General features: G+C 37.8%; 2 protein-coding genes across 3 annotated transcripts; one reads left to right on the top strand and one right to left on the bottom strand.

Moving 5' to 3' along the window:
- Positions 1–134: 134 nt before the first annotated feature.
- On the bottom strand, positions 135–1,885 carry LOC118344588 (protein FAR-RED ELONGATED HYPOCOTYL 3-like). Its single transcript, XM_035685633.1, has 2 exons — positions 404–1,885; positions 135–311 (listed from the first exon to the last, which is right to left on the bottom strand). Exons 1-2 carry the CDS (start codon positions 1,883–1,885, stop codon positions 135–137), a joined length of 1,659 nt encoding a protein of 552 aa, XP_035541526.1.
- Positions 1,886–14,797: 12,912 nt separating this feature from the next.
- LOC109003393 lies at positions 14,798–16,449 on the top strand. 2 transcript variants are annotated; one of them, XM_035685305.1, is made up of 2 exons: positions 14,798–14,902; positions 15,548–16,449. In XM_035685305.1, the coding sequence occupies exons 1-2, from the start codon at positions 14,812–14,814 to the stop codon at positions 16,126–16,128; spliced, it is 672 nt and encodes a 223-aa protein (XP_035541198.1). In that variant the 5' UTR covers positions 14,798–14,811; the 3' UTR covers positions 16,129–16,449. The 2 variants fall into 2 exon arrangements, with proteins under 2 accessions (XP_035541198.1, XP_035541199.1); XM_035685306.1 differs by having other exon boundaries at positions 15,551–16,426.
- Positions 16,450–25,138: the final 8,689 nt, after the last annotated feature.

The following is a 25,138-nucleotide window of genomic DNA, read 5'->3' as shown; positions in this document are numbered from 1 at the left end:
TATTTACATTCTTTACAAATGACCACAAAACCCACCATATTTCATCACAACACCCAAAATAAACATAACTACAACGTCGCAACAACATTCTCATCACAATATTTCATCACAACAACAAAAGATACAACAAATTATTAAGACACAACCGCGACCTCATCAGTGCCCAATGGTGTTGGTTGTGTAACTGTACTACATTGTGTTTCAACAAGAATATCATCAACATTAGAACCAAGTTGATCCACTTTAGCACTAGCTTGAGCTTCCGATACCTTACCATGTTGTGATTCATCATCAAATATTTTCCTGCAAATCTAAAATTCAAATAAAAAAATACACATCTATTAGAATGGATAATGCATGCAGTCCAATAAATATATAATTAATATGAAAAAAAATTTACTACCTGTTTCTTTCTTCGTTTGGTCGCAGCCTTCTCCACAGGTGGAACCTTCCTTTTCGATGGAGGCCTCCCTTTCCCTCGGACAACGTGTGGGGTTAATATTTTCTTATCGTTGTCCACTGCCACGTTTTCTCTGACCTTAGTTGAACCAGATTCAAGTGGTAATCCCTTAAAGTTATTCTCAAAATCATCCAAATGGCACATGAATGCATTCACATGGTCATCACGCTGGGATACACGGGTTGCTAATTTTAGACATCGTTTCACAACAAGCTCATACCTTCGTGCGTCTGCATTTTGCCGCATGTCATCGTAGCTACTTTTGACCAGTGTGTATCTCCTTTTCAAGTCCTTCCGCCATCGATCTAAGACGTACTTCTCTAGTACACTGTGAATCTTCTTCATCTGACAAACTTTTAGTACATGTCTACAAAGGATCCCCCTCATCTCAAATAATGCACATGTGCATTTCAGTTCACACTCCTCCTCGTTATAATAAACTGTGTACTTGACGGTTTTGACATGGTCATCCTCAATAGTAATTTCATCCAAAACATCGAATGTGGAAATGCAACCTTCCTTGTTGAGAAATAGACAATTACTACACATCATCCCCAACAACTCTTTCTGGACCTCTTTATACTTAGCGTTTGTATACAATGCTTGAAACTGCTTCTCAATCTGGAATGGAGATACACATGGGATAGTTTGGTTGCAGGACATGAAATCAGCCGTAGTCTCGACCTCTACCTTTTTCCTCAAAGCATTGTCAAATTGATCTATGAATTCTTTTAGTGTTGTACTAGAATGCACAAATACATCGAAGAAAGCATTCATGCTTTCAGACCGTTGTGTAGTGCTCATGCCAGCCCAAAATACACCCTTTAAGTAAGCTGGTACCCAGAACGACCTCTCATTATATAACCCTTGCAACCATGCATTATCACCAATGTCATACTTCTGAATTAGTTGCCCCCACTTCTCTTCAAATTTTGCATATGTCTGTGAATCATATAGGGAACTAAGAATGGAAGTCTTCAACCCATTATTAAATTGGGAGTGAGATCCCAATTTCTCGGGAAGTTTTCGCAGTATATGCCATAGACAATATCTTTGGCGAGTGTTTGGGAATACAAATGCAATAGCAGACTTCATTGCTCGGTCTTGATCTGTTATTATCGCTTTTGGAGCTCGATCATCCATGCACTGCAACCATGCGCGAAACAACCATACAAAAGTAGCTGTGTCCTCGCCTAAAATCAAGCCAGCCCCTAATAGTATTGACTGCCCATGATGGTTGACCACAACAAAGGGAGCAAAAGGCATACTATATCTATTTGTTAGGTATGTCGTATCGAATGTGATGACATCTCCGAAATACTCATAAGCTGCTCGACTTCGTGCGTCAACCCAGAACACATTTCTGATTCTCAAGTCTTCATCCGCATCCACAATAGAAACAAAGCCATCATTGATCAACCTCATTCTCTTAAATTAGTCAGTAAGTGCCTCACCACCTCCTTTACCCAACCTTAACTGTCTGGCTTTGTCAATGAAATTCCGACAGTCTTTTTCTTGGAAATCAAGATTTTCAAAACCCCCCGCATCAACAAGAAGTGCTCCGAAATTCTTATTCATTCGAATACCTGCTCTGTCATTCAAGTCCAGCATCCTTTGACTATATTCATCCAAACATTTGTGCGATCTAAAAAACCTAGACTTCTGTGGGCTGACGATATTATGATTATGGGCAATCTCAACAATGGTCATCACCCATACACCCTTCACCAAATGAGCATTTATCCTCACCTTACAATCTGTTTTAGTTGTTGGTCTTGGCCTCGAGATATTGTTGTGGCTAGGATGATACTTGCCGCCCTATGCACACCCAATTGTCAGATACTTGGCACTCCCATCTGCCTCCCTCTTTGTCCTTTGTGTTATAACGCCAAAACCTTGTTGCTTGGCATATCGCTTGTAATAGGTCATAAGCTCTTTATCAGTGGCAAAATCCATACCAGGTTTTGGCTTCTCAACTCCTTCATCATTCAATACTTCATCAGTCCCCTCGGCCTCAATCCCCTTAACCTCTCCCTCTTTACATACGTCCGATGAATTTTCTGAAAAAGAAAATGCATTATTTGGATTACCATTTATATTATATATATGCACTAAATGTTTACTCATCGGGTTAAAATGTAATACCGCTACTCATATTTTGAACTCGGTCCGACTCTCTCGCATTACTCGACGAATGGTTGAGCATCGTTGGTCCAAAAGGTGGCATTGATGGGGCTGTAATTTGATACGGTGTTAGAACAAGCCAAATGCATGAAAGAAAAAAGGAAATATAGTTTGAAAGTTTGAAAAAAATTTACCAGATTAATATTTTGAACTCGGCCCAACTCCTCTGCATTACTTGACGAAGGGTTGAGCATCATTGGTCTAAAAGATGGCATTGATGGGGGTTGTAATTAGACACGAGGTTAGAACGAGCCAAATGCATGAAAGAAAAAAAAATATATTTTGAAAGTTCGAAAGGAATTTACTAGCATAATATTTTGAACTCGTCTCGACTCCTCTGCATTACTCGACGGAGGAGGATAGAACATCCTTGGTCCAAAATGTGGTATTGATAGGGGCTGTAATTAGACACGAGGTTAGAACGAGCCAAATGCATGAAAGAAAAAAAATATATATTTTGAAACTTCAAAAGGAATTTACCAGCTTAATTTACTCGACGAAGGGTTGAGAATCGTTGGTCCAAAAGATGGCATTGATGGGGGTTGTAATTTGATTTAGTGTTAGAATGATCCAAATGCATGAAAGAAAACGAAAATATAGTTTGAAAGTTCGAAAAGAATTTACGAGGATAGTATTTTGAACTCGTCCCGACTCCTCCGCATTACTCGACGGAGGATAGAGCATCGTTGGTCCAGAATGTGACATTGATGGGGGCTATAATTAGGCACGAGATTAGAACAACTCAAATGCACGTCCTCAATTTTTTTTAAAAAACTTATAACGAAATTTACCTGGATAGCCCATGCGAATGTATATATAAATGGTGGGTAATACGAATTTCCTGAACCACAATATCCCTATGATACACAAATAAAAATTCATTAACTAATTGGAAATATCAAACACATGGACATTTCTAAATGACCAATGTGTATCATACCTGTGCCGGTGGGATCGATGTAAAAGGCTTAGGTGCCCTTTCATCTTTCTCTTTATCCATTATGCTATTTTGACTGAGTCATAATGAAGTTTTAGAAATCAAGATAACAAGAAATATTAAAATTGATTATCTCACCACTAATAAATTTAAATCATGTACACTTAAAAAAGGTTGATAGTAAAACAATACTTGTATCTCATTTGATATGAAGTAGACATAGGAACCATTAAGCCTCGAATATCATCACTAACGACGCAACTACCATGTACAAATCTGCTCTATCATTTGCTTTTTCCAAGTTTTGACATAAAAATCCATGATTTAAGAAAAAAGATTATGGAAACGAGCCCACATGATCACTTCATTTAAACCAAAAACTCATGTAGACTAGAGTTGTCGTGTACCCAACAACTAATAAAACATAAATATCGTTAGACTAGAACAAACTCACCAAAGCTCAAGTATAATAACATAAGCTCAAAACAAAAAAAATATAAAATATAAAATCAATTCAAAAACATGCAAGGGATATAAAAAAGGTTCAAACTTGAACCAAAACCATCTCAATAATCAGTTCAGAGCTACCAAAATTCCCACCCAATCCTTATATATATATAGACCTACCAAAAAAATTACATTGCCTTGTATAGGAAAACCCAAACAAAGAGGACAGACAAATACAATAAGATTTTAGTCGTTACTTCTATGTAAACAAACACAAACACTTGGAAGAAAGATCCTGTGAAATAATCCAACAACATCGAGATGTGAGCGAGATGCTGACGCGGGGAGAGAGAGAACTGGTGGCGGACGAGATGGTGGCAGACGATCGGAGTTTGTTTGGCCGGTCAGCGTGGGCGGCGGCACAACACTGTGATGGGACGAAGGAGACATAGAAGCAACGCGGGAGAGGGCAACGCGGGGAGAGGATTTTTGAATTGGCTTGCGTAGGAAGACAACTAGCACAGTAAAACGAATGTTTTACTTCAATGAAAAAAAAAAAAATCCACGTCACCGCGTGTGTGGTGTTGGAGAACTGAAGGCAGGTGTATAGCTTAACTCGACTAGAAAAATTGCGCTCAAGACGGAACGGGGAGAAGGGGGAGTTTCCTCCGTGCACAAACAATGCTACCTCTGCAGCTAAGCAAGAAAACCAAATTCATTCTCTCTCGTGCTCTCTTCCCTGCCACTTCCACTTCCTCCGTCTCATGCCGAACTGTAATGGACCCAATATATCAACTAAACTACTGGAAGGGAAGAAGTAAGAAGATAACAAGAAGATGTAAAGAATTAGGAAGGAAGAGAGAGACTGAGAGAATTAGAGAGGATTGAAGAAGATTGAGATCGAGAGAGAGATAAGTTTGCATGAATAACATCTGAGTTTCCTCCTTCATTGAATATGTTTTTATAGTTACTGCATGTGCAGAACGACATCGTTTACAATTGTATCAAAATGCATGTTTCACTTATTCACTTATCAACTAAACGACCATGTCGTGCTTACCACTTTTATTTACATACAAACGACACTTGCATTAGACTTGCTAACAGAATTAACTAACATCTATATTAAGTGCTGTCTTCATGGTTCTGTTTCTCCCAACACTGCATATTGCAGCCCCTTACACACCCCTCCCCTTTAAAGCACCTTGCCCATAAGGTGAGGATAATGCTGTTTGAGCTGCCAGTATGGTTCCCACGTGGCTTGGTCGAGAGTAGTTCCTTGCCATTGCGCCAAAACTTCAACTAACGGTAGATTGTGCTGCTTCCTGGTTCGTCTTTGTAGAATAGCTTGAGGCTCAGGTACAAATTCTCCAAAACTATCAACTGGAGGTTAGGTTGAGAGGGGGGATACCTGCTGTCCAACTTTTTTCTTTAAACAAGAGACATGGAATATGGGATGTAGGTGAGATTGTGGTGGTAATTGCAATCTGTAAGCAACCTGACCAATCTTGTCTAAAACTTGAAAAGGCCCATAAAATTTTGGAGATAGCTTCATATTCTTTCTGACTGCTAAGGATTTTTGTCTATATGGTTGAAGGCGTAGAAATACCCAATCCCCTACAGCAAAGGATCTCTCAGTATGCCTTTTATCAAATTGAGTCTTCATTCTGTCTTGAGCCATTACTAAATTACTTCTCAAGTTGTCTAATATCTGTTCCCGGGTTCTGAAAATCTCTTCCACAACTTCATTAGATGATAGGCCTAGAATATAGTCTTGTAGCTTGGTTGGTGGCACTCCATAAACAGCCTCATATGGGGTGAGTTTGGTTGAGGCATGGAAGGTGGTATTATACCACCATTCAGCCAAGGGCAACCACTCAACCCATTGTCTTGGTTTGTCCCCTGAAAAACACCTCAGGAAATGTTCTAAACATTTATTGATAGCCTCAGGCTGGCCATCACTCTGAGGATGGTAAGCTGAAGAATATGAGAGGTTCACAGCTTGGAGTTTGAAAAATTCTCTCCAAAAAGAACTTGTAAATGTAGAACCTCTATCCGAGACAATGCTTTTAGGCATTCCATGAAGTCTAAAAATATTATTCATGAAAACAGAAGCTACTTTAGCTGCAGTAAAGGGATGCTTCAAGGCCAAGAAATGAGCATACTTGGATAATCGATCTACAACCACCATGATCACTGAGTAGCCTTTAGAGGAAGACAACCCCTCTATAAAATCCATGGAGATGTATGTCCAAATTTGTTGAGGAATTGATAAGGGTTGTAGCAACCCAGCTAGAAGGACAGTTTCACTTTTGTTTCTTTGACAGATCTTAGATTCCTTAATAAATCTTCTTATATCAGATTTCATGCCTGGCCAATAAAAATCACTTCTAGCTCGATGTAATGGCTTGTGAAATCCTGAATGACCAGCATTAAGACTTGCATGAATGAAGTGCAAGATTTTCAGTTTTAACTCGGCACAATCAGGTATGTAAATCCTTCCCTTTCTGAATAAAACCCCTCATTTCCAAGAATAACTCACATTGGATGAGGAAGTCTGCTGTATTTGAGGAAGTTGCTGTACCATTTGGTCAGTCGTATAAGCTTTCTTGATGTCTTCTAACCAAACTGGGTTGGGAACAGTTATGGTGAGTAACATTGAGTCTTCTTCAGTTGCACCTTGCCTGGATAATGCATTAGCAACCTTATTATCCACACCTTTCTTGTACTCGACAGAAAAGTCATAACCAAGCAACTTTGACAGCCACTTTTGTTGAGCAGGAGTGCCAATCTTTTGCTCCAACAAATACTTCAAGCTGTGATGATCAGTCTTCACAATGAAGGAGCCTCCAAGCAAATAAGGTCTCCATTTCTTGATTGCCACTACTAATGCCAGGAATTCTTTTTCATAGGTTGACAGCAGCAAGTGTCTACCCTTCAAAGCTTGGCTTAAGAAGGCTAATGGCCTTTGGTCCTGCATTAACATAGCTCCTACACCACTAGCACACGCATCACATTCAATTATAAATGGTTTAGAAAAATCAGGTAAGGATAAAACATGAGGTTGAGTTACAGCTTGTTTAAGGTGTTCAAAGGCAGTGGTTGCTTCAACAGTCCACTTAAAGGCTTCCTTTTACAACAAGGCTGTGAGTGGGGCGGCTATGATGGCATAATGCTGGATGAATTTCCTGTAGTAGCCAGTCAAGCCAAGAAAACCCCTCAAAGCTTTCACAGTTTTTGGTATTGGCCATTGTAGCATTGAGTCCAGCTTTTTCTGATATGCTCTGACTCCTTCCTTGGAGATGAGGTGCCCTAGATACTCGATCTCAGTAGAAGCAAAGTGACACTTTGATTGTTTTGCATACAACTTATGGCTCTCCAAGGTATGTAAGACAGAAGCTAAGTGGCCCAAATGTGACTGAAAATCTCGACTGTAAATCAGTATATCATCAAAAAATACAATGACAAATTTTCTCAAAAAGGGCCTAAAAACATCATTCATGAGGCCTTGAAATGTGGAGGGTGCATTAGTGAGTCCAAAGGGCATTATAAGGAACTCATAATGACCCTCATGTGTTCTAAAAGCTGTTTTTAAGATGTCTTCTTCCTTCATTCTAATATGATGGTAGCCTGATCTAAGATCAATCTTAGAAAAGACACTTGCTTCAAAAAGTTCTTCTAATAATTCATCTACCACTGGTATAGGATACTTGGTTTTAACTGTTGCCTCATTGAGTATCCTATAATCTATACACATACGCCAAGAACCATCCCCTTTTCTTACCAAAAGTACAGGTGAAGAAAAGGGAGAATGACTGGGTCTTATAACACCTGATTGCAGTAGTTCTGTGACTATTTTTTCAATTTCAGTCTTTTGATAAAAGGGGTATCGATAGGGTCTTACACTCACTGGTGTTGTGCCTTGTTTTAATATAATTTGATGGTCATGAGACCTTGGAGGAGGGAGGCCTTTTGGTTCATCAAAAACCTTTTTGAATCTGGCCAGTAAGTCTAAAATATCTTGAGGTAGCTCAGTTGATATCTCATGAGGCTGAATAGGTGTAATTTGCAAAAAGAGACCCTTAGAGTTTATTAAGGAAAGTGTAGCAATTTCAATGTCATCAATTAAATTGTGAGAAGTAGAAACTAACCCTGTTAAGGAAGTGAGGTTGTTCTTATAAGTAAACTGCATGTAAAGCTTACCAAAATCCCATAAAATGGGACCTAAAGACAGCAGCCAATGGATTCCCAAAACGACATCACATCCACCCAGTTCCAAAAGTAGCAGTTCAGTTTCAAAGGTGGTGCCCTGAATGTGTAGATCCACTCCTTCGCACCTGCCCACACTATGGATCATGTCACCATCTGCAATTCGGACTGGCATAGGACTAGAATCTTGAATTAGCAATCCACATTTCTTTGCTACTGTAGTATCCACAAAGTTGTGGGTACTACCAGTATCTATTAGAATGGTGACCCTTCTCTTCTTTAACTGACCAAAAACCTTCATTGTTTTTAAGCTAGGTGTTCCAACAATAGCTTGCACAGAGATGGATGCAATTCTAGCCATATCTTGCATATCTTTATCATCTATAGTGAACTGCTGGTCAGAATCATCCTCTGTATCCAATGGTTCTAGCTGAGACAAATCCATGGTTTCCAAGACATACAATCTTGGTTTAGAACATTTATGGCCTTGCTGCCATTTTTCATCACAAAAGAAGCAAAATCCTTTTTTCCTACAATCTTGCATCTGGGTGTCTGATAGTCTTTGATAAGAAAGTTTAGGGGTAAACTGCCCCTTGGATGGGGGAGGGTCCAAAATTGAAGGAGTCTGAATTGGTCTCTGTGAATGAGCGGATGAGTCAAAGAATTTGGTGCTCCAGGGTTGCCGTGTACTAACATATTGCTCTTGAATCTTTGCAAGCCCAAAGGCATCATTTAAACTTTTGGGACTTACTCACGGGCAGCCTAACTTCATCCCTCAAGCCACTTAAAAAGTAGCTCAATTTATTTTTCTTAGAAATGCCTCTTACTCTATTTGAGATTAACTCAAATTCTGTTTTATAAGCTGTAATAGATCCCACTTGCTTTAATCGTGTAAGTGATTCCATAGGATCATTATAGGGAGATGAGCCAAAACGTACTTGAATTGCTTGGGTCAAATCCTCCCAAGAATGAAATACTCCTGCTTCACTAGCATCTTGAAACCATACCAATGCTTCATCATCCATATGAAAGGAGGCAATAAAGATCCGTTGCCCTGGTGGCACTTGATGGTAGAGAAAGTATTGATTGGCCCGGTATACCCAAGCCGAAGGATCTTTACCAGAAAATCTTGGAAACTCAATCTTGATGCCCCTCAAATTTGTTCTGCCAACTAGTTCTCGAAAGGGAACCTCATCCCCACTACCGTGTGTGTCATGGTTTCTGTCAACAATGTGCATGCCACTAACGTTTTTTGGAACCTCATCATGACCCACTGAACCATTAAGGGAAATCTTGGAAATCTGTTGCAAAATTTCTGTAAACCGGTGATCTTGTTTCTCTCTATCAAGTCTTGCCGTTTCTTATTGTTGAACCAAGATAGCTATGGTGTCCTCGATTTGCGTTTGTTGACGATCGTGTTACTGTTTAAGTTGGTTCAATGATTCGACCACCTAAGCATAAGATCGTGTGCCTTCTGCCATGGCTCTGGATACCAAATGTAATGGACCCAATATATCAACTAAACTACTGGAAGGGAAGAAGTAAGAAGATAACAAGAAGATGTAAAGAATTAGGAAGGAAGAGAGAGACTGAGAGAATTAGAGAGGATTGAAGAAGATTGAGATCGAGAGAGAGATAAGTTTGCATGAATAACATCTGAGTTTCCTCCTTCATTGAATATGTTTTTATAGTTACTGCATGTGCAGAACGACATTGTTTACAATTGTATCAAAACGCACGTTTCACTTATTCACTTATCAACTAAACGACCATGTCGTGTTTACCACTTTTATTTACATACAAACGACACTTGCATTAGACTTGCTAATAGAATTAACTAACATCTATATTAAGTGCTGTCTTCATGGTTCTGTTTCTCCCAACACTACATATTGTAGCCCCTTACACGAACCCTTGCCACTCTCCCATCATCTCTGTTATCGTCAGCCTCCTGTCACGCCGATAACAATCGCCGCACCTACACGTGGCTGTCCCCCCCCTCCACCACTAATATCCTCCTTCGCACTCCTTGGTTCGGCAGTCAACACCGCGGGATCAAAATCTCCGGCTCCGTTGTAACTACTTATACCTTTTTACTTAATGATTTACTTTATTTTTTTAGGTAATCAATTCTTGTAATTGTTGCGGCAATGTGATTTTTCCTAATTAATGGTTGCAGGTCAAAGTTGGCAATGTGATAGAAAAAAAAGGTTGCTTTTGATTTGTTAATTGCTATTACAATAATTGTTGTCTTTTAAGAGCTTGGATTATTACCGTTTCCCTGAAATTGGATTGCATATTGTACTATTGAAACAACTTTCTCATGTTGTAATCTTCGTGGTAATTCTGGACTTCAGGACGCATGTACCAGGTGATTGAATTGCCCCTAACGCAATGATGCTTTTATTTTGGTTGTTAATTAATATTCATTTAGTAATGGGATCATCTAATCACCAGCTTCTTATGCGGTCATATATCACTTGGTTCAGGTCCTTAAGACAGATCATTCCCATGAAGGAAGAGACAAAGCTACAATAAAGGTCGTAATTGCTTATTCATATGTATAATTGCCTTTGCTTTTGTCCTTACTAGAATATTACTTTGTTGGATTTTTTACATAGGTTGAGCTCCGTGACATTGAAAGTGGAAACAAAGTATCCTAACGACTGGCTACTTATGAGAGTGTTGAAAGTATGGATCCTTTAAATTTTTAGTTTCGTGCTGTGAACTGATAACTCAAAATGATCAACTATCATTGTTGGATATGAAGGTTTAAGATGGTGTTAGTTCCTGTGCTTATTGAATAACCCTTTGTTTTGTGAAAATGATTATGATTTCTAATTTAGTCTATCTAATAAGGGATCTGAAGCATGATAACTTTATAGTATTGTGGGTTTCATCCTGCTTGTGCATAGAGCAAAAAGATCGAAGTATCCCACAATAACTTGTCCTGGGAATATGGGAATTGGCCATTTTAACTGGGACTTTCTGTTCCTTTACTGTTATTTTATAGTTATTGCCATTTGCTATTAGCCCTTAAATAGAACCTAAAATCTTGGAGAGAGAGAGAGAGAACTCAGGCTGATATAGACGGTTGAATCTTGAAGTATTAATGGTTGATGCTTCAAGGTGATATAGATTCCTTACTTGTGTTAGATAATCTAATTTGCTTCCCTTATTTTTGGGTCTTTAAGTCAATTAATTAATGTTAACACTTGAAGAGAGAGTGGATAGTTGAATACTAGCTCAATGATTGTTTTGCATGGACTTTGAGTTGTTTTTAGCTCGTAAAGGATTCAAAGATGAGTCTTGTCTCATAGATCCACCAATGCTCATGAACTAGCCCAATGGGCCTTAAGGAGACTTTTCCTGAAATCTTCCTCTATAGTCTATCTCGAGCCTCTAGCAAATGTAGCGGCTTCTAAAAGAGGATTTTTTTTCTCTTTTATTTTATTTTTGTCTTTGTTTTTTCCATCCTTGTTTTGGTTGTCAAATGTTTTTGCTGAGTCTCCTTTCTATTTGCATTAATAAATAATGATAAAATGAATTCACCCTAGTCTTGAAATGAATAATGCTAAAGATGGAAAATCCTAAGCAAGAATGTAAAACCTTGGATTGTGTGTGTATTTGTGTATAGGAAGGTGGTGAATGGGATCCCACTTTGTTTGGAAATGAGAAGTTCTTGTCCTTTATAATGAATATCAAAGGGCTCCAATTGTAACTTTGACTAGTCTTTTTGGAGTATAGGCCGAGATGTGGCTTGGGCTTTCCTTGGGTTATTTCAAGTTGTATAAGAGCGAATCCCAACTAAAAATGTGGGACTTGAGCTATGGCACCTATGATGGACTTAGTCTTTTTGTAGTATCCCGCGCTTAAGTGGTCACGGTGCCTGTTGACCCCATAGATCCATCTTAGGCGGTTGCTGAACCCGTCGACTCGTTCCCGAAGGAGACACTCGGATGTGAGTGTAGTGGGAGAAGGTGTTAAAGGAAGATCCCTCGACTGTTTTAACCTTTAAGTAGTTGGCTAATTGGAGATCCTTCGACCACGTCACCTTTTGGCGAGAAGGTGTTAACGAGAGATCCCACCATTTTAACATTTAAGTATGAAGCTAGTAGAAGATCCCTCGACCATGTCAGCTTTTGGAGAGAAGGTGTTAACGGGAGATCCCTCGACCAATTTAACCGTTAAGTATTAGGCTAGTGGGAAATCCCACGACCACGTCACCTTTTGTCGAGAATGTGTTAACCAGAGATCCCTCGACCGTTTTAACCTTTAAGTATTATGCTAGTGGGAGATCTCTTGACCGTTTTAACCTTTAAGTATTAGGCTAGTGGGAGATTCCTCGACCATGTTACCTTTTGGCAAGAAGGTGTTAATGGGAGATCACTTGACCGTTTTACCTTTAATTATTAGGCTAGCGAGAGAGTGCCTCTTCTGCTTAACCCTGGAGATGCGAGTGTAGCGGAAGATGCCCTTTACCGCGTAACTCTGGCAATGGGTGTAGTGGGAAATGCCCTCGATCGCGTAACCCTGGCGATGCGAGTGCTACGGGAGATGCCCTCGACAGTGTAACTCTTGCGATGGGTGTAGCGGGAGAGTGCCTCGACGCATAACCCTTTGAGGTGGGAGACAAAGCTCTACAAGAATCTGTGGCGGGAGCTAGAGGTTGATCGTACCAACAAAAACAAACCTATTAGGTTAAATAATCCAAATCACATGTTTGAAGTTTGAAAACTTGGTTCATCTCACTTGAGTGGTGAAGGCTAGTGACACATGGGCAACGTCCGTAGGCCACCATTCTTTGGCGATGATGGGATGCCCGAAATACTAATCGGTCTATTCTGATGACAACAATTTAAGATGGTGAACAATGCTTGGGAGGAGAGGCAGCTGGTGTTTCATTCCATGTAGGTGATTTCCAACGAAGTATAATCCCTAGACGTATAGACACTAAGTATTTGTGGAACCTTGGGGAATCTTGTGGGAAAAATCTTCCAAAAATTAAATTTGTTAGTAAAAATAAAATAAAAAATTTGAAAGAGACAAGCCCGAGTAATTTGGTTGTTGCATCCAATTATTCCTTGATTGAAACTGTTCCTTATCGAGTGTTTTTTTTTTCACTGCATCACTGAATAAAAGTCGTGTGTATGGCGTGGAAAATATTATGTATGGCGAGAGACATTTTGTGTGGTTTGTGTTCTTGACAACCATGCCAAGAAAAGTTTCATCAATTTTTACATATGTAAAAAGAAGTAATTAACAATAAGCTCAAGCCCAATAAAATCTTACAATGGCCTAACCCTTTACACACTTTCCCCAGGGGTCAGTATCGGTTCAAAACACCACATAGACCTTCTAACAACTTATAAATATATATATATATATATATAATGATTCACATACATACATACATACATATATACATGGGACCATTTGAAACAATGAATGGGTGGAGAATTGATTATCATACACCTCATCGTCTGCATGCAAATTAATTGACAAAAGTCAGGCATTGCTCATGGGTTTGGAGCCTTGATCAGATATGTTTTTGCGTCTATTTTTTTGATTAAATTGACTGGGTCTAACTCATTGGAAATCTATCATTAGGAAAGAGATAAGAAAAAGAAGTTGGTTCAGACTCCTAAACGGGAAAGACATCACAAGTCAAGTTAGACCCTATCACTCTAAGAAAATAATCTCTATATAAGGAGCAGTTCCCCCACAAATCTGGGAGGCTCACTCCGTACACTTTCTTCCAATTCTCTAGAGGGACTTTCCTGAGACTAAATTCTCCTATTGTATTGAGCAATATGTAAGGCTACGAGACATTATAAAATCATCACATAATATAGTGGATTTTGCCCCTACAACCCTTGGACGCATGCTTTTATGCCGAATCACGTAAATTCTTGTGTCTCCATTTTGTTTACTTTTATTTACTTATTTATTATTCATTTCATGGATGAACACAAAGAGTATTGTATCAAAACTCGAATCACCAATGTGGATCGAGAATGACTCTTTCTTCCGTATCGATCTGTTGTGTAATTTTTGGCATTAACATCCACCATAGGTACGTATTTAGATCAGATACATCAACCTGCATGTAGTGCTACTTTTGTTGGAGGAAGTCGTTAGTACTGTTTGAACATCAGCATGACTTGAAGTCAATAGCCTTAAGTTTGATGGCATTTGCTTTCCTTTCTTCCGAGGAATATTGTCTGGCTATCGAGTCTTCTCGTACCTCCCCTTCGGCTTCTCATTAGATTTTATTATTATTATTATTATTTTCAATTTCTTCTTTTATTATTTTTATCATTTTAATCCGCAATAATGAGAGGAAAAAAACTGAATGGCTGAAAGTGATTTACTTTCCCCAGGAATGTGGACGATATATGTATGCAAAATGCAATGCTATTATTATTGCTAATAATTGCTGGGTCAAAAGAGTTTAATTGAGAGAGATCTCCAACCGATATATTTTTGACAAGTCAACAACTTATTTTAGGCCTGCTAATTAAATAAGGGGCTCCTGATCAGTTTCAGGGCTCAAGTTGTGCTGCATGCATGCATGCTTATAATATTTATATATATATATGCATGGTATAAGACGGCCTCGCTTTTGTTTAGGAATTCCTTCAAGTTGTTGATCAAATATTCAGGTTAGACTCTTTGCCGTTCTATTTCTATCTCTTGTCTTCCATTCTATTCCTTTGCTCTTTCTTTCTTTCTTTCTTTCTTGTGATAAGTTTTTTTTTTCCTTCTTCCTTTGGATAAAATTCTCTTTTTGTGTACGTACTTTGATAAAGATCATGTTGTTTTCATGTCACGTAAGATAGAATGAAACAAGTACCCATGCATTCATTCGATCTAAAAGCTAGGCTATTAATTAATTAATTAATTAATTAATTATTATATCATGTACGGGAAAATATTCGATGTTAATTAATTTCTTGATATTTAACGATCTTGATCTAGCACGTAGTCTGATATTATATTTTATTTTAATTTTTATCTAGTGATCTGCATATTCCTCTGATCTCATGTTATTTGCATGCATGCAGTATATACGACGTTTAATTACGAATTTAATTATTTTGTCTCTAGGCCATGAACAGCTAGCTTGTGTATGTTGATTAAATACAGGTAAAAAAATGTCTGTATAAAGCTAGGTTTATTTAATGTTTAAGATCAACATGATTTTCCGGTCGTTGATTGATCAAATATACATGCACAATATTATATAATACACAGCTAATTAATTAATTGCAATATTAAATATATTGTTTTTAATTCCCTGCATGCAGCAGGCCAGGCCAGATTCATCTATCTAATTTTGCGAATGGCGGCCTGCACAAGGTGGAAAGTTTTCTTTCCAGTACTAATTTTGTGCGTCTCCCTGCTGGGTATGGCTGTGTCTGTGAGTGGAGATGCAGCACTAATAGAAGATGTGTGCAGCAAAACTACAAGGCCTGACCATTGCAAAGCGTGCTATAAATTAAACAGCAAAAGCTCACAAGAGAATGTGAAAGACCTTGGACGCCTATCCATTGGGTGTGTTTTCTTAGAGTTAGGAATATTCCGATCCACTTTAGGTTCACTTTTGAAGAATACCAACGACATGGGGCCGGAGTTTCTGAACGCATGCACTAGTTGCTCTACCATGCTGGTGTCTGTGGATAAAAGAATCAAAGACTCACTTGAGGCATGGCAGCAGGCACGTTATGAGACCTCTACCATGCATATGTGGTATGCTGTCAGCATTATCAATGATTGTCGCGGTGGACTGAGGATGATGGTCGGTCTCCCCAAGTCTCTGGCAGACCAGATTATTGCACTGGACGGTTTCGGTCAGGCCTCCTATGGAGTCCTGGATCAAATTCACTGATTTGATCATGTATATATATATATACACACACATAGATGTGCACCACCAAAAAAACCTGTTTCTTATGTAGATAATCCTACGATATTATTCTCAGTCGATCTGCAATAAACGAAAGTATTGTCCTACTTAATTTGCATGCATATTCAAGATTACTGTCAATGTTTTTTTCCCTTTTCCTGTTAACATCATTTATGTTATTGTTGTCACGCATGCATGCAAGTACTCGCAAAATAAGTTAATGATCCGTACGTATAGAGCTCAAGTGTACGTGAAATTAATTTTTTCTGATATTTCTTTAATTTGTTAGAGCCTAATCAACCAGTACTATGGTGTTGATCAGTTCCCTTATCATAAACAAAATTATGTAAAATGAACTGATGATCTTATGTCTTTTCTCTAACACGAGCGTGTGCACACACACATATAACGTATGTGATGTTGACGACGATGAAATTGACTTAGGATTGTCGAGAAATTGACTTAGATGATGGACTGGATATGCGATATCTGGTCTAGTATGAGAAAGATAAAGTAATTTGTCAATTAATCTTCTATAAGCATAAATATATGAAACTAACTCACCATCTTCTTGGATAATTTGGAATGAGTATCCAGAGGAAAAAGGACTGGCTTAGCAGCAAGTAAAACAAGATTGAATTCAACTCAAGAGTATATTTTATTTGAAACAAAGAAATACCTTTATGTGAACGTGCAATCTCCATCCCAAGAAAAAACTTGGTAGGACCCAGGTCATTCAATTTAAATTGAGCACTTAACGATGCTTTTACGTAATCAATTGAAGATAAGTCACTACTAGCAAGAAGAATACCATCCATATAAACCAATAAGGCCACAAATGAGTTGCCTTCCTTTTTAGTGAACAATAAGTAGTCTGCCTTCGATTGTGAGAAACCAATATCAAACAAAATAGATGTCAATTTTTCTAATTTCATTGCTTAGACGCTTGTTTCAATCCATACAAGAATTTTATAGTGTGCATAGTCTTGTGTCCCCCTTACTAAGATAACCTGGAGGTGTTTTCATGTAAATTTCGGATAGGTTTGGGACATCGAATGAGACATAAATTTTTTATATCATCTCATTTGATCTCAGCCCATCTTACTTTCAAACATAATTAAAATACAAAATTTTCAAACTAATCATTAGAACTTTTTCAAACTATTCATTACAATTTTTTTCAAATTTTTAAATAAAAAAAACAATTCCAAAATTTTCAAATCCCCAACAAAAAAAATATTATAAGACTATATTCTTACAATATTTTAACTTTATAATATTTTTTATTCAACTTTTTCTCTATTCTCTCACAAAACCTAAAAAATACTCAACTCAAACTTCTCACAAAGTTCTCATCTCATTTCACTACTCAAACCAGCCTTCTTCCATATAAGAATGCATTATTGACATCTAAATGAAAAAAATGCCAATTATGAATGGCAGCAAGAGACAACACACATATGATTGTAACCATTTTTGCAACATGTGAGAAAGTTAAAAAAAACAAAAATAAATTTAGGCCTTCATTTTGAGTTTGCCATTTGGCAACAAGTCTTGCCTTATGTCCCTCAATAGAGCCATCAACATTGTGTTTAATTTTATAGACCCACTTGCAACATATAAGAATTTTGTTTTGAGGGAATATTGTAAGAACCCAAATGTTATTAGATTCTAGTGCAGATAATTCTACAGACATAACATCTTGCCAATGAGAATGCTTAATAGCTTGGTGATAGATGGTAGGTTCCAAATCAGAAGATATAGCTATAGTAAAGGCTCTATGTGATGGAGACAAGTTAGAGTAAGATAGTACATCAGAAATGCTATATTTGTTACCTGGATATAGGGCAAAATCTTCAAAAAATGTAGAAGAGCTAGAACCAGTCAATTTACAATGATAACTTATGCTGTCGATTTGACCTTCTAAGAGGTGGAAAATGAATTTCATCATGTAGAAATGGGATATTTATAGTGTTCGAAGTAATTGGATCAACAAAATTTGTATGAGATTGAAGAGGCTTAGAATATGTGAAGCTTTTAGTACAATCAATAGTGAATTTATGAAGAGCAACATGATTTTCCTTAGATATTGGCAAGTTAGAATTTGAAGAAGTGGACTGAGAACGAAAAGGGAAAATAGATTTAAGAAAAATTACATCTCTGGAAACAAAAAATATATGAGATTTGATCTCAAAAAGTTTATATCCTTTTGTACCAAAAGGATATTATACAAAAATGCATTTTCTTCCTCTAGGAGAAAATTTTAATGTGTTTTGGGTAAGAGTGGAAGCATAACCCAAACAACCAAAATTCCTCATGAAGTGGTTGTATGATGAAATTGAGATCTCATGTGGAGATTTATTGTTTAGGATTGAGGAGGGAATACGATTTAAGTGGCAGTATGGATACATTCTCCCAAAAAAGTTAAGGGTACATTTGACTGAAATGTTAATGCTGTTGCTACATTTAGCAAGTGCTGGCGTTTTCTTTCAACTATATAATTTTGTTGAGGTGTCTCTACACATGAGACTTGATAAACGATTCTTCTTGAGGAGAAAAAATATGTCATTTTAAATTCTAAGCCATTATCTCTTCTTACATATTGTACTTTTGTTCCAAATTCTGTGTCAATGATTGCAAAAGGAAATGAATAGTCTTAACTTCATACTTTAATTTCATCGAATAAACCCAAGTAGACCATGAATGATCATCAAACAATAGGAAGAAAGTATTTAAAACCAATATTGGCATCATTCTTCAATTTTGGAATGGAGTATTAGGCCGAATTGACACTTTACATCAGTGTGTTTGTTTATTTTAGACACTGCGTCTACTATTCAAATAAATAAATAAAAGCCCATTGTTAATGCCAAAAATTGCACAATAGACTGGAAAGGAAGAAAGAGTCATCCTCTATCCACGTTAGTGTTTCGCGTTCATCCATGAAATAAATAATAAATAAGCAAATAAAAGTAAATAAAGGGAGACACAAGAATTTACGTGATTCGGCATAAAAGACTAAGTCCACGGGTTGTTGGGGGCAACATCCACTATATCAGATGATGATTTTACAATGTCTCGTAGCCTCACATTTCGCTCAATACAATAGATGAATTTAGTTTCAGTTGAGTCTCTCGAGAGAATTGGTGGAGAGTGCATGGAGTGAGTGTGACAGCTCCAATCCCCGCTTAGGATGAAACAAAGACTTAGAGCGTCGGGACATGCAACATAAGGTTACATACCCTCGTTCATGACAGTTAATATGCAATGCATCCTAGTATGCAACTAGCAGTATGTAATAATCGCAGCAGAAATAGAAGGTTAAGGTGAAAAATATACCAGAATATCTAAAACATCCCAACTTCATTAGATAATCATCATGTTTGAAATACTAAAGTAGCATAGACTTATATACAAAGTCATATCATTATCTTATTATGATCTAAAGCATAAAAGACTTGGGATATGAACATCAAAATTAAGTCTAGCTTCCTATCCAGATCCGAGTCCTCCTCAATGATGCGAATCCATTGCTCCATCAATTTCGTCCTGGTTTATTCTTGACACAACTTCTATTATTCCGAGTGGAATGATAGTGATCCCATAAAAGGGTGAGCTTTACTCGAAATCTCAGTAAGTTAAACAACTAACTGACACAAAGATAAATCAATCATGAAAAATGATAGATATGCAATGCATGAGATGTGAAAAATCAATATGCATATCTCTCATCCAGATTATCAACGTCTTTTTAAAAATATGGAGACACGAGTTTTTACTCAATAAGTAATTTCGTCGTCATTTTGAAAAGACATAACTTTTTCATAAAAATTTCATCATAAACTTTCATCAACATAGACTTACATAATTATCTTAATTAAAAACATAACGTATGGTAATGTCACAGTTTTCCATATGCACTGTGAGTACCTACCAGTGACTGTAGTATATAAGAAACTACGTTGTCTATAGACTCATTCTTAATACATTGGTAAATATAACATAACATCATAAAATTCATAACGTATACATCTACCAGCGTTAGGTGTTATAACATCTTGACTTTGCTCAGGAGTTCTTTAAAAAGAACCCATTCGAAGCCTGTTGACTATTCTTTGTCAACGTAGGGGTTATCACTCTATTATTAAACACTCCAGAGTGGATAGAGGAGTTCCACCGAGATAATTCCCTATCTTGGCCTTTAGGGTCGTGACAAAATGATTTTCATGCTATACTTTTAAAAAAACATTTTTTCATGACATGTGCATATAAATGTAATATGCAAAAATGGTGAAAATGTCATATGTTATGTAAGTATGCACTCAAAAATGATAATTTATGCTCAAAATGATAATTGAAGAATAAATGAAACATTTATCAATAATTCGTAAGAAATTTATCAAGGTGTAAGTTAGAGGCCAACTTACAAACTTTCTGGAAAATTTGAAGTCAGAATCGTAGCTCCGTAAATCGTGTGTATATTAAGTTAGGATTAATACTCTTATGGATAAGTTCAAAATCAAAGGCTTCAAAAATTGGATATTTACAAAAAGTACCCCTAGACTTTCAAAAATTACCATTTATGCCCTAAATTTTTACTAATTGCAAACAAACTCCAAATTTAACCAAATTTCATGGACTTGATATTTTTGGCATTATACAACCATCTATGCCATTAGATTTTCCAAATTCAAAGTGGAACTTGTCCAATTAGTCCCAACCCGTGGCATGCATCTTAGTTGATGCCTATATGTATTTTCAACTATTGATCCCTATGAATGCATGCATATGAGATTTTCTTTAATCATTAATGATCACTAACATATTTAGGGACATTATGAAGTCTAATCCTTGAGTAATAAAGTTCATCCCAACACTTAATCAAAGCTAAGAAATCCTTAATCACCAATATGCTTAAAATCGATTCATGCTTGATGATCAAAACAAGATAGATTTAAAACCTATCATGACATGCTTCTAATTAAAAATTTAACCTTCCATAATTATGTTAGGATATTTATAGATCATATCAAATCATGCTTAGGACATGCCATAGCTACATTTCCAATTAAAAACATTCAATCACTCAAACATTCCTTTAATTGACCCGATTTTGCATTAAGCATCATAACCTTCTCAAAACTCAAACAAATTCCGTACCAACACTTGGAAACAAAGCTTGAAATGCTAGCTAAGATCAAAATGAAGGAAACTTACAAACATCGTGGCCTTCCAAGCAGTCTAGACTGCCTTACACAAGAACACTAAAAAACTCACCAAAATTCACTCTGTTTGCACTCTTTTGTCTCTAAGAGGGAGAAATTCTCTCAAGGCTCAAGATGATGCTTGGAGCTGTGGTGTGGATGAAATGAGAAGGGGAATGAAGTATTTATAGGTGTCCAAGGGGTGAGAGAAGTTGGCTTGGGTGCTTGGTGATTGGGTGAAGTGGGAGGTGCTTAAATCTGGAAAATTTCCAGATTTGCTTGCATGAGCTTAGGTCACTTGTGCAGAATGGAATAGTGCCCTAAACCACCATCATTTCCTTTCCACAGTAGCTTCAAGGGTCATTTAGATGACTCCAGGTCGTGGGGCATCATTTGGATGGCAGAAGATCCCTCAAACCACTTTTGAAAACAGGTGGATGAAGGTGGTTTTGTGGTGGCAGAAAATCAGTTCGGTTTTGGATCTTTTTGGACAGCAAAAATGAGTCAAAATCCTTCATGATGGTCATGAGACTTATTGGTGATTGGGTGCAGAAGGAGGTGGGGTGGGGTGGTGGTGCAAACCATGGCAGGATGCTGGTTCAAACTCAATCCAATTGGTTCCTACACAAACTAGACCAAGGTGCATCCAGTTTGGTTCTTTGAGTTGGTTGATGCAACCAATTTCATCCAAGGTACAAAATGAGTTTTGGAGGGTCTCATAAGATATTTAAGGACCATATTAACCTTGAGGATAAACCACAAAAATGTTAGACACAAGGGCAAAACAGTCCAAGCATTACAAAGGGCAATGCACAAAACTGATTGAAGCATGGTTTGGACTTGTTATGTCCTTTTTCTTAATGACATGTGGAATGGTTTAGTTAGGGTGTTAACATGGTCTAATCATGGTTTAAGGGAGTATTAATTCAAGAAAATTTGAATTAAAAAGTTTAAGAAAAGATTAAGCCTGATTGAGCTTCAAAGTATAGTTTAAAGTGCAGATCCTCAAGTATGATGGTTAATGGCCTTAGCAAATTTTCAAAACTTAATTTGAGTACTTTGAGTGTGATTTGGGCTTAAGTAAACCAATGGTATGGTATATTGAGCCTTTGGTCTTTGAATGATAAAATGAGTCCAAACATGGCTTTGGGCCATATAGGCTTGAAAATGGCCAAGGGTCCAATCAACACCAAAGGCCTTATGCCTTCTTATACTTGGGCCAAGACTAGCCTTCATTTCCTAAGGGCTTGGTTCAAGGTTTTTTTTTCTTGGGCTAGGCCCATGAATGCACTTAGGTGCTAAAAAGTCTCACCAAAATTACTAATAAGCTTGCCTCTCTAATTCTTAGCTCATTAACACTAAGTACCAACATTAATGCTAATCCCACTATCAACCTTAATGAAAGTGATTAACCAAAAAAAATAAAAACCTAATCTAGAGTACTTAAGGGTTAATCAAGACTTAATTGATTAATTAAGCGGGGTGTTACAGTGAGCCTCTCAAATTTGTGGGAGAGTAGCTCCTTATATAGAGGTTATTTCCATGGAGTGATAGAGTCCAACTTGAATGGTGATATCTTTTCCGTTTAAGAGGTTGAGCCAACTTCTTTGTCTTATCTCTTTCATGTATGATCTTTTGACTTTATCTCTTCCCTTAGTGATAGATTTCCAGAGGGTTTGACCCAGTCAATTTAATCCCTAACAGATGCTCTTGATTTTTCAGGTCAACTTGTTTATCAGGAAGGCCTTGAGAATCTTCATGTCAACTGTGGTGGAGGCAACCTGCAGAAGAAGAAATTTTGGTAGCTGGTTCATAGTTTTTCACTATTATACAATGCAGATCTTCATATGTGGTACTCAAGAAGAAATTGGAAAATTTGTAGTAAGGGCATTCGAGGATGGGCCTTTGTGAAGTTTGTTTGTAAGAACATTTGCATAGTGATTGTATGTGAATGTTTATCGTTAGTAAAATGCGTATATTTCTGTGTTCGATGATCGTTTTTGGGTTTTTAGTGGCCTTAGGGGATTTTGCCCCGTGCTGTGATCTTTTTGTTGTAGTTTCTCCGTTTTGATGTAGATGTAAGAGTTTGTTTGTAGTATCTCGTGCTTAAGAGGTCAAGGTGCCTGTCGACCCCTTAGATCCATCTTAGGCGGTTGCTGAACCCGTTGACTCATTCTCGAGGGAGACACTTAGATGTGAGTGTAGTGGGAGAAGGTGTTAAAGGAAGATCTCTCGACCGTTTTAACCTTTAAGTAGTTGGCTAGTTGGAGATCCCTCGACCACGTCACCTTTTGGCGAGAAGGTGTTAACAGGAGATCCCTCACCCGTTTTAACCTCTAAGTATTAGGCTAGTGGACGATCCCTCGACCACGTCACCTTTTGGCGAGAAACTGTTAACGGAAGATCTCTCGACCGTTTTAACCTTTAAGTATTAGGCTCGTGGGTGATCTCTTGACCATGTCACCTTTTGACGAGAATGTATTAACGGGAGATCCCTCGAACATTTTACTTTTAAGTATTAGGCTAGCGGGAGATCCCTCGACCACGCCACCAGTTAACGGGAGATCATTCGACCGTTTTAACATTTAAGTATTAGGCTAGTGGGAGATCTTTCGACCATACCTCCTATTGGCGAGAAGGTGTTAACGAGAGATCCCTCGACCGTTTTAACCTTTAAGTATTAAGCTAGTAGAAGATCCCTCGACCACGTCACTTTTTGGCGAGAATGTCTTAACGAGAGATCCCTCAACCGTTTTAACCTTTAAGCATAAGGCTAGTGGGACATCAGTCGACCGTTTTAACCTTTAAGTATTAGGCTAGTGGGACATCCCACGACCACGTCACCTTTTGGCAAGAAGGTGTTAATAGGAGATCTCTTGACCATTTTACCTTTAATTATTAGACTAGTGGGAGAGTGCCTCTTCTGTGTAACCTTGACGATGCGAGTGTAGAGGAGGATGCCCTCTACCGTGTAACTCTGGCTATGGGTGTAGTGGGATATGCCCTCGATCGTGTAACCCTGGCGATGTGAGTGCAGCGGGAGATGCCCTCGACAACGTAACTCTGGCGATGGGTATAGCAGGAGAGTGTCTCAATCGCGTAACCCTTTGAGGTGGGAGACAAAGCTCTACAACAATCTGTGGTGGGAGCTAGAGATTGATCGTACCAACAGAAACAAACATATTAGGTTAAATAATCCAAATCACAAGTTTGAAGTTTGAAAATCTGGTTCATCTCACTTGAGTGGTGAAGGCTGGTGACACATGGGCAATGTCCGTAGGCCACCATTCTTTGGCAATGATGGGATGCCCGAAACACTGATCGGTCTATTCTGATGACAACAATTTAAGATGCTGAACAATGCTTGAGAGGAGAGGCAGCCTTTGTTTCACGCCATGTAGGTGATTTCCAGCGAAGTATATTCTCGAGACATATAGACACTAAGTCTTCGTGGAACCGTAAGGAATTTTGTAGGGAAAATCTTCCAAAAATCAAATTTGTTAGTAAAAATAAAATAACAAATTTGAAAGAGACAAACCCGAGTAATTTGGTTGTTGCATCCAATTATTCCTTGATTGAAGTTGTTCCATGTCGAGTGTTTTTTTTTTCACTGCATCACTGAATAAAAGTCATGTGTATATGCCGTGGAAAATACTATGTAAGACAAGAGACACTTTGTGTGGTGTGTGTTCTTGACAGCCATGCCAAGGAAAGTTTCATCTATTTTTACATATGCAAAAAGAAGTAATTAACAATAAGCGGAAGCCCAATCAGATCTTACAATGGCC

This window comes from Juglans regia, chromosome 14, assembly GCF_001411555.2.
Source record: "Juglans regia cultivar Chandler chromosome 14, Walnut 2.0, whole genome shotgun sequence".
Classification (NCBI taxonomy): Eukaryota; Viridiplantae; Streptophyta; class Magnoliopsida; order Fagales; family Juglandaceae; genus Juglans; species Juglans regia.
The sequence above is the reverse complement of the archived record's forward strand: the minus strand, read 5'-3'. Positions and strand labels throughout refer to the sequence as shown.

Bases quoted from the DNA above. Each gene is read 5' to 3' on its own strand.
- LOC109003393 (XM_035685305.1), top strand. From the start codon at position 14,812: ATGCTTATAATATTTATATATATATATGCATGGTATAAGACGGCCTCG. The intron at 14,903-15,547 runs GTTAGACTCTTT...CCCTGCATGCAG, and splicing joins GTTGTTGATCAAATATTCAG to CAGGCCAGGCCAGATTCATC.
- LOC118344588 (XM_035685633.1), bottom strand. From the start codon at position 1,885: ATGAGGTTGATCAATGATGGCTTTGTTTCTATTGTGGATGCGGATGAA. The intron at 312-403 runs GTAGTAAATTTT...TTTGAATTTTAG, and splicing joins CCAAACGAAGAAAGAAACAG to ATTTGCAGGAAAATATTTGA.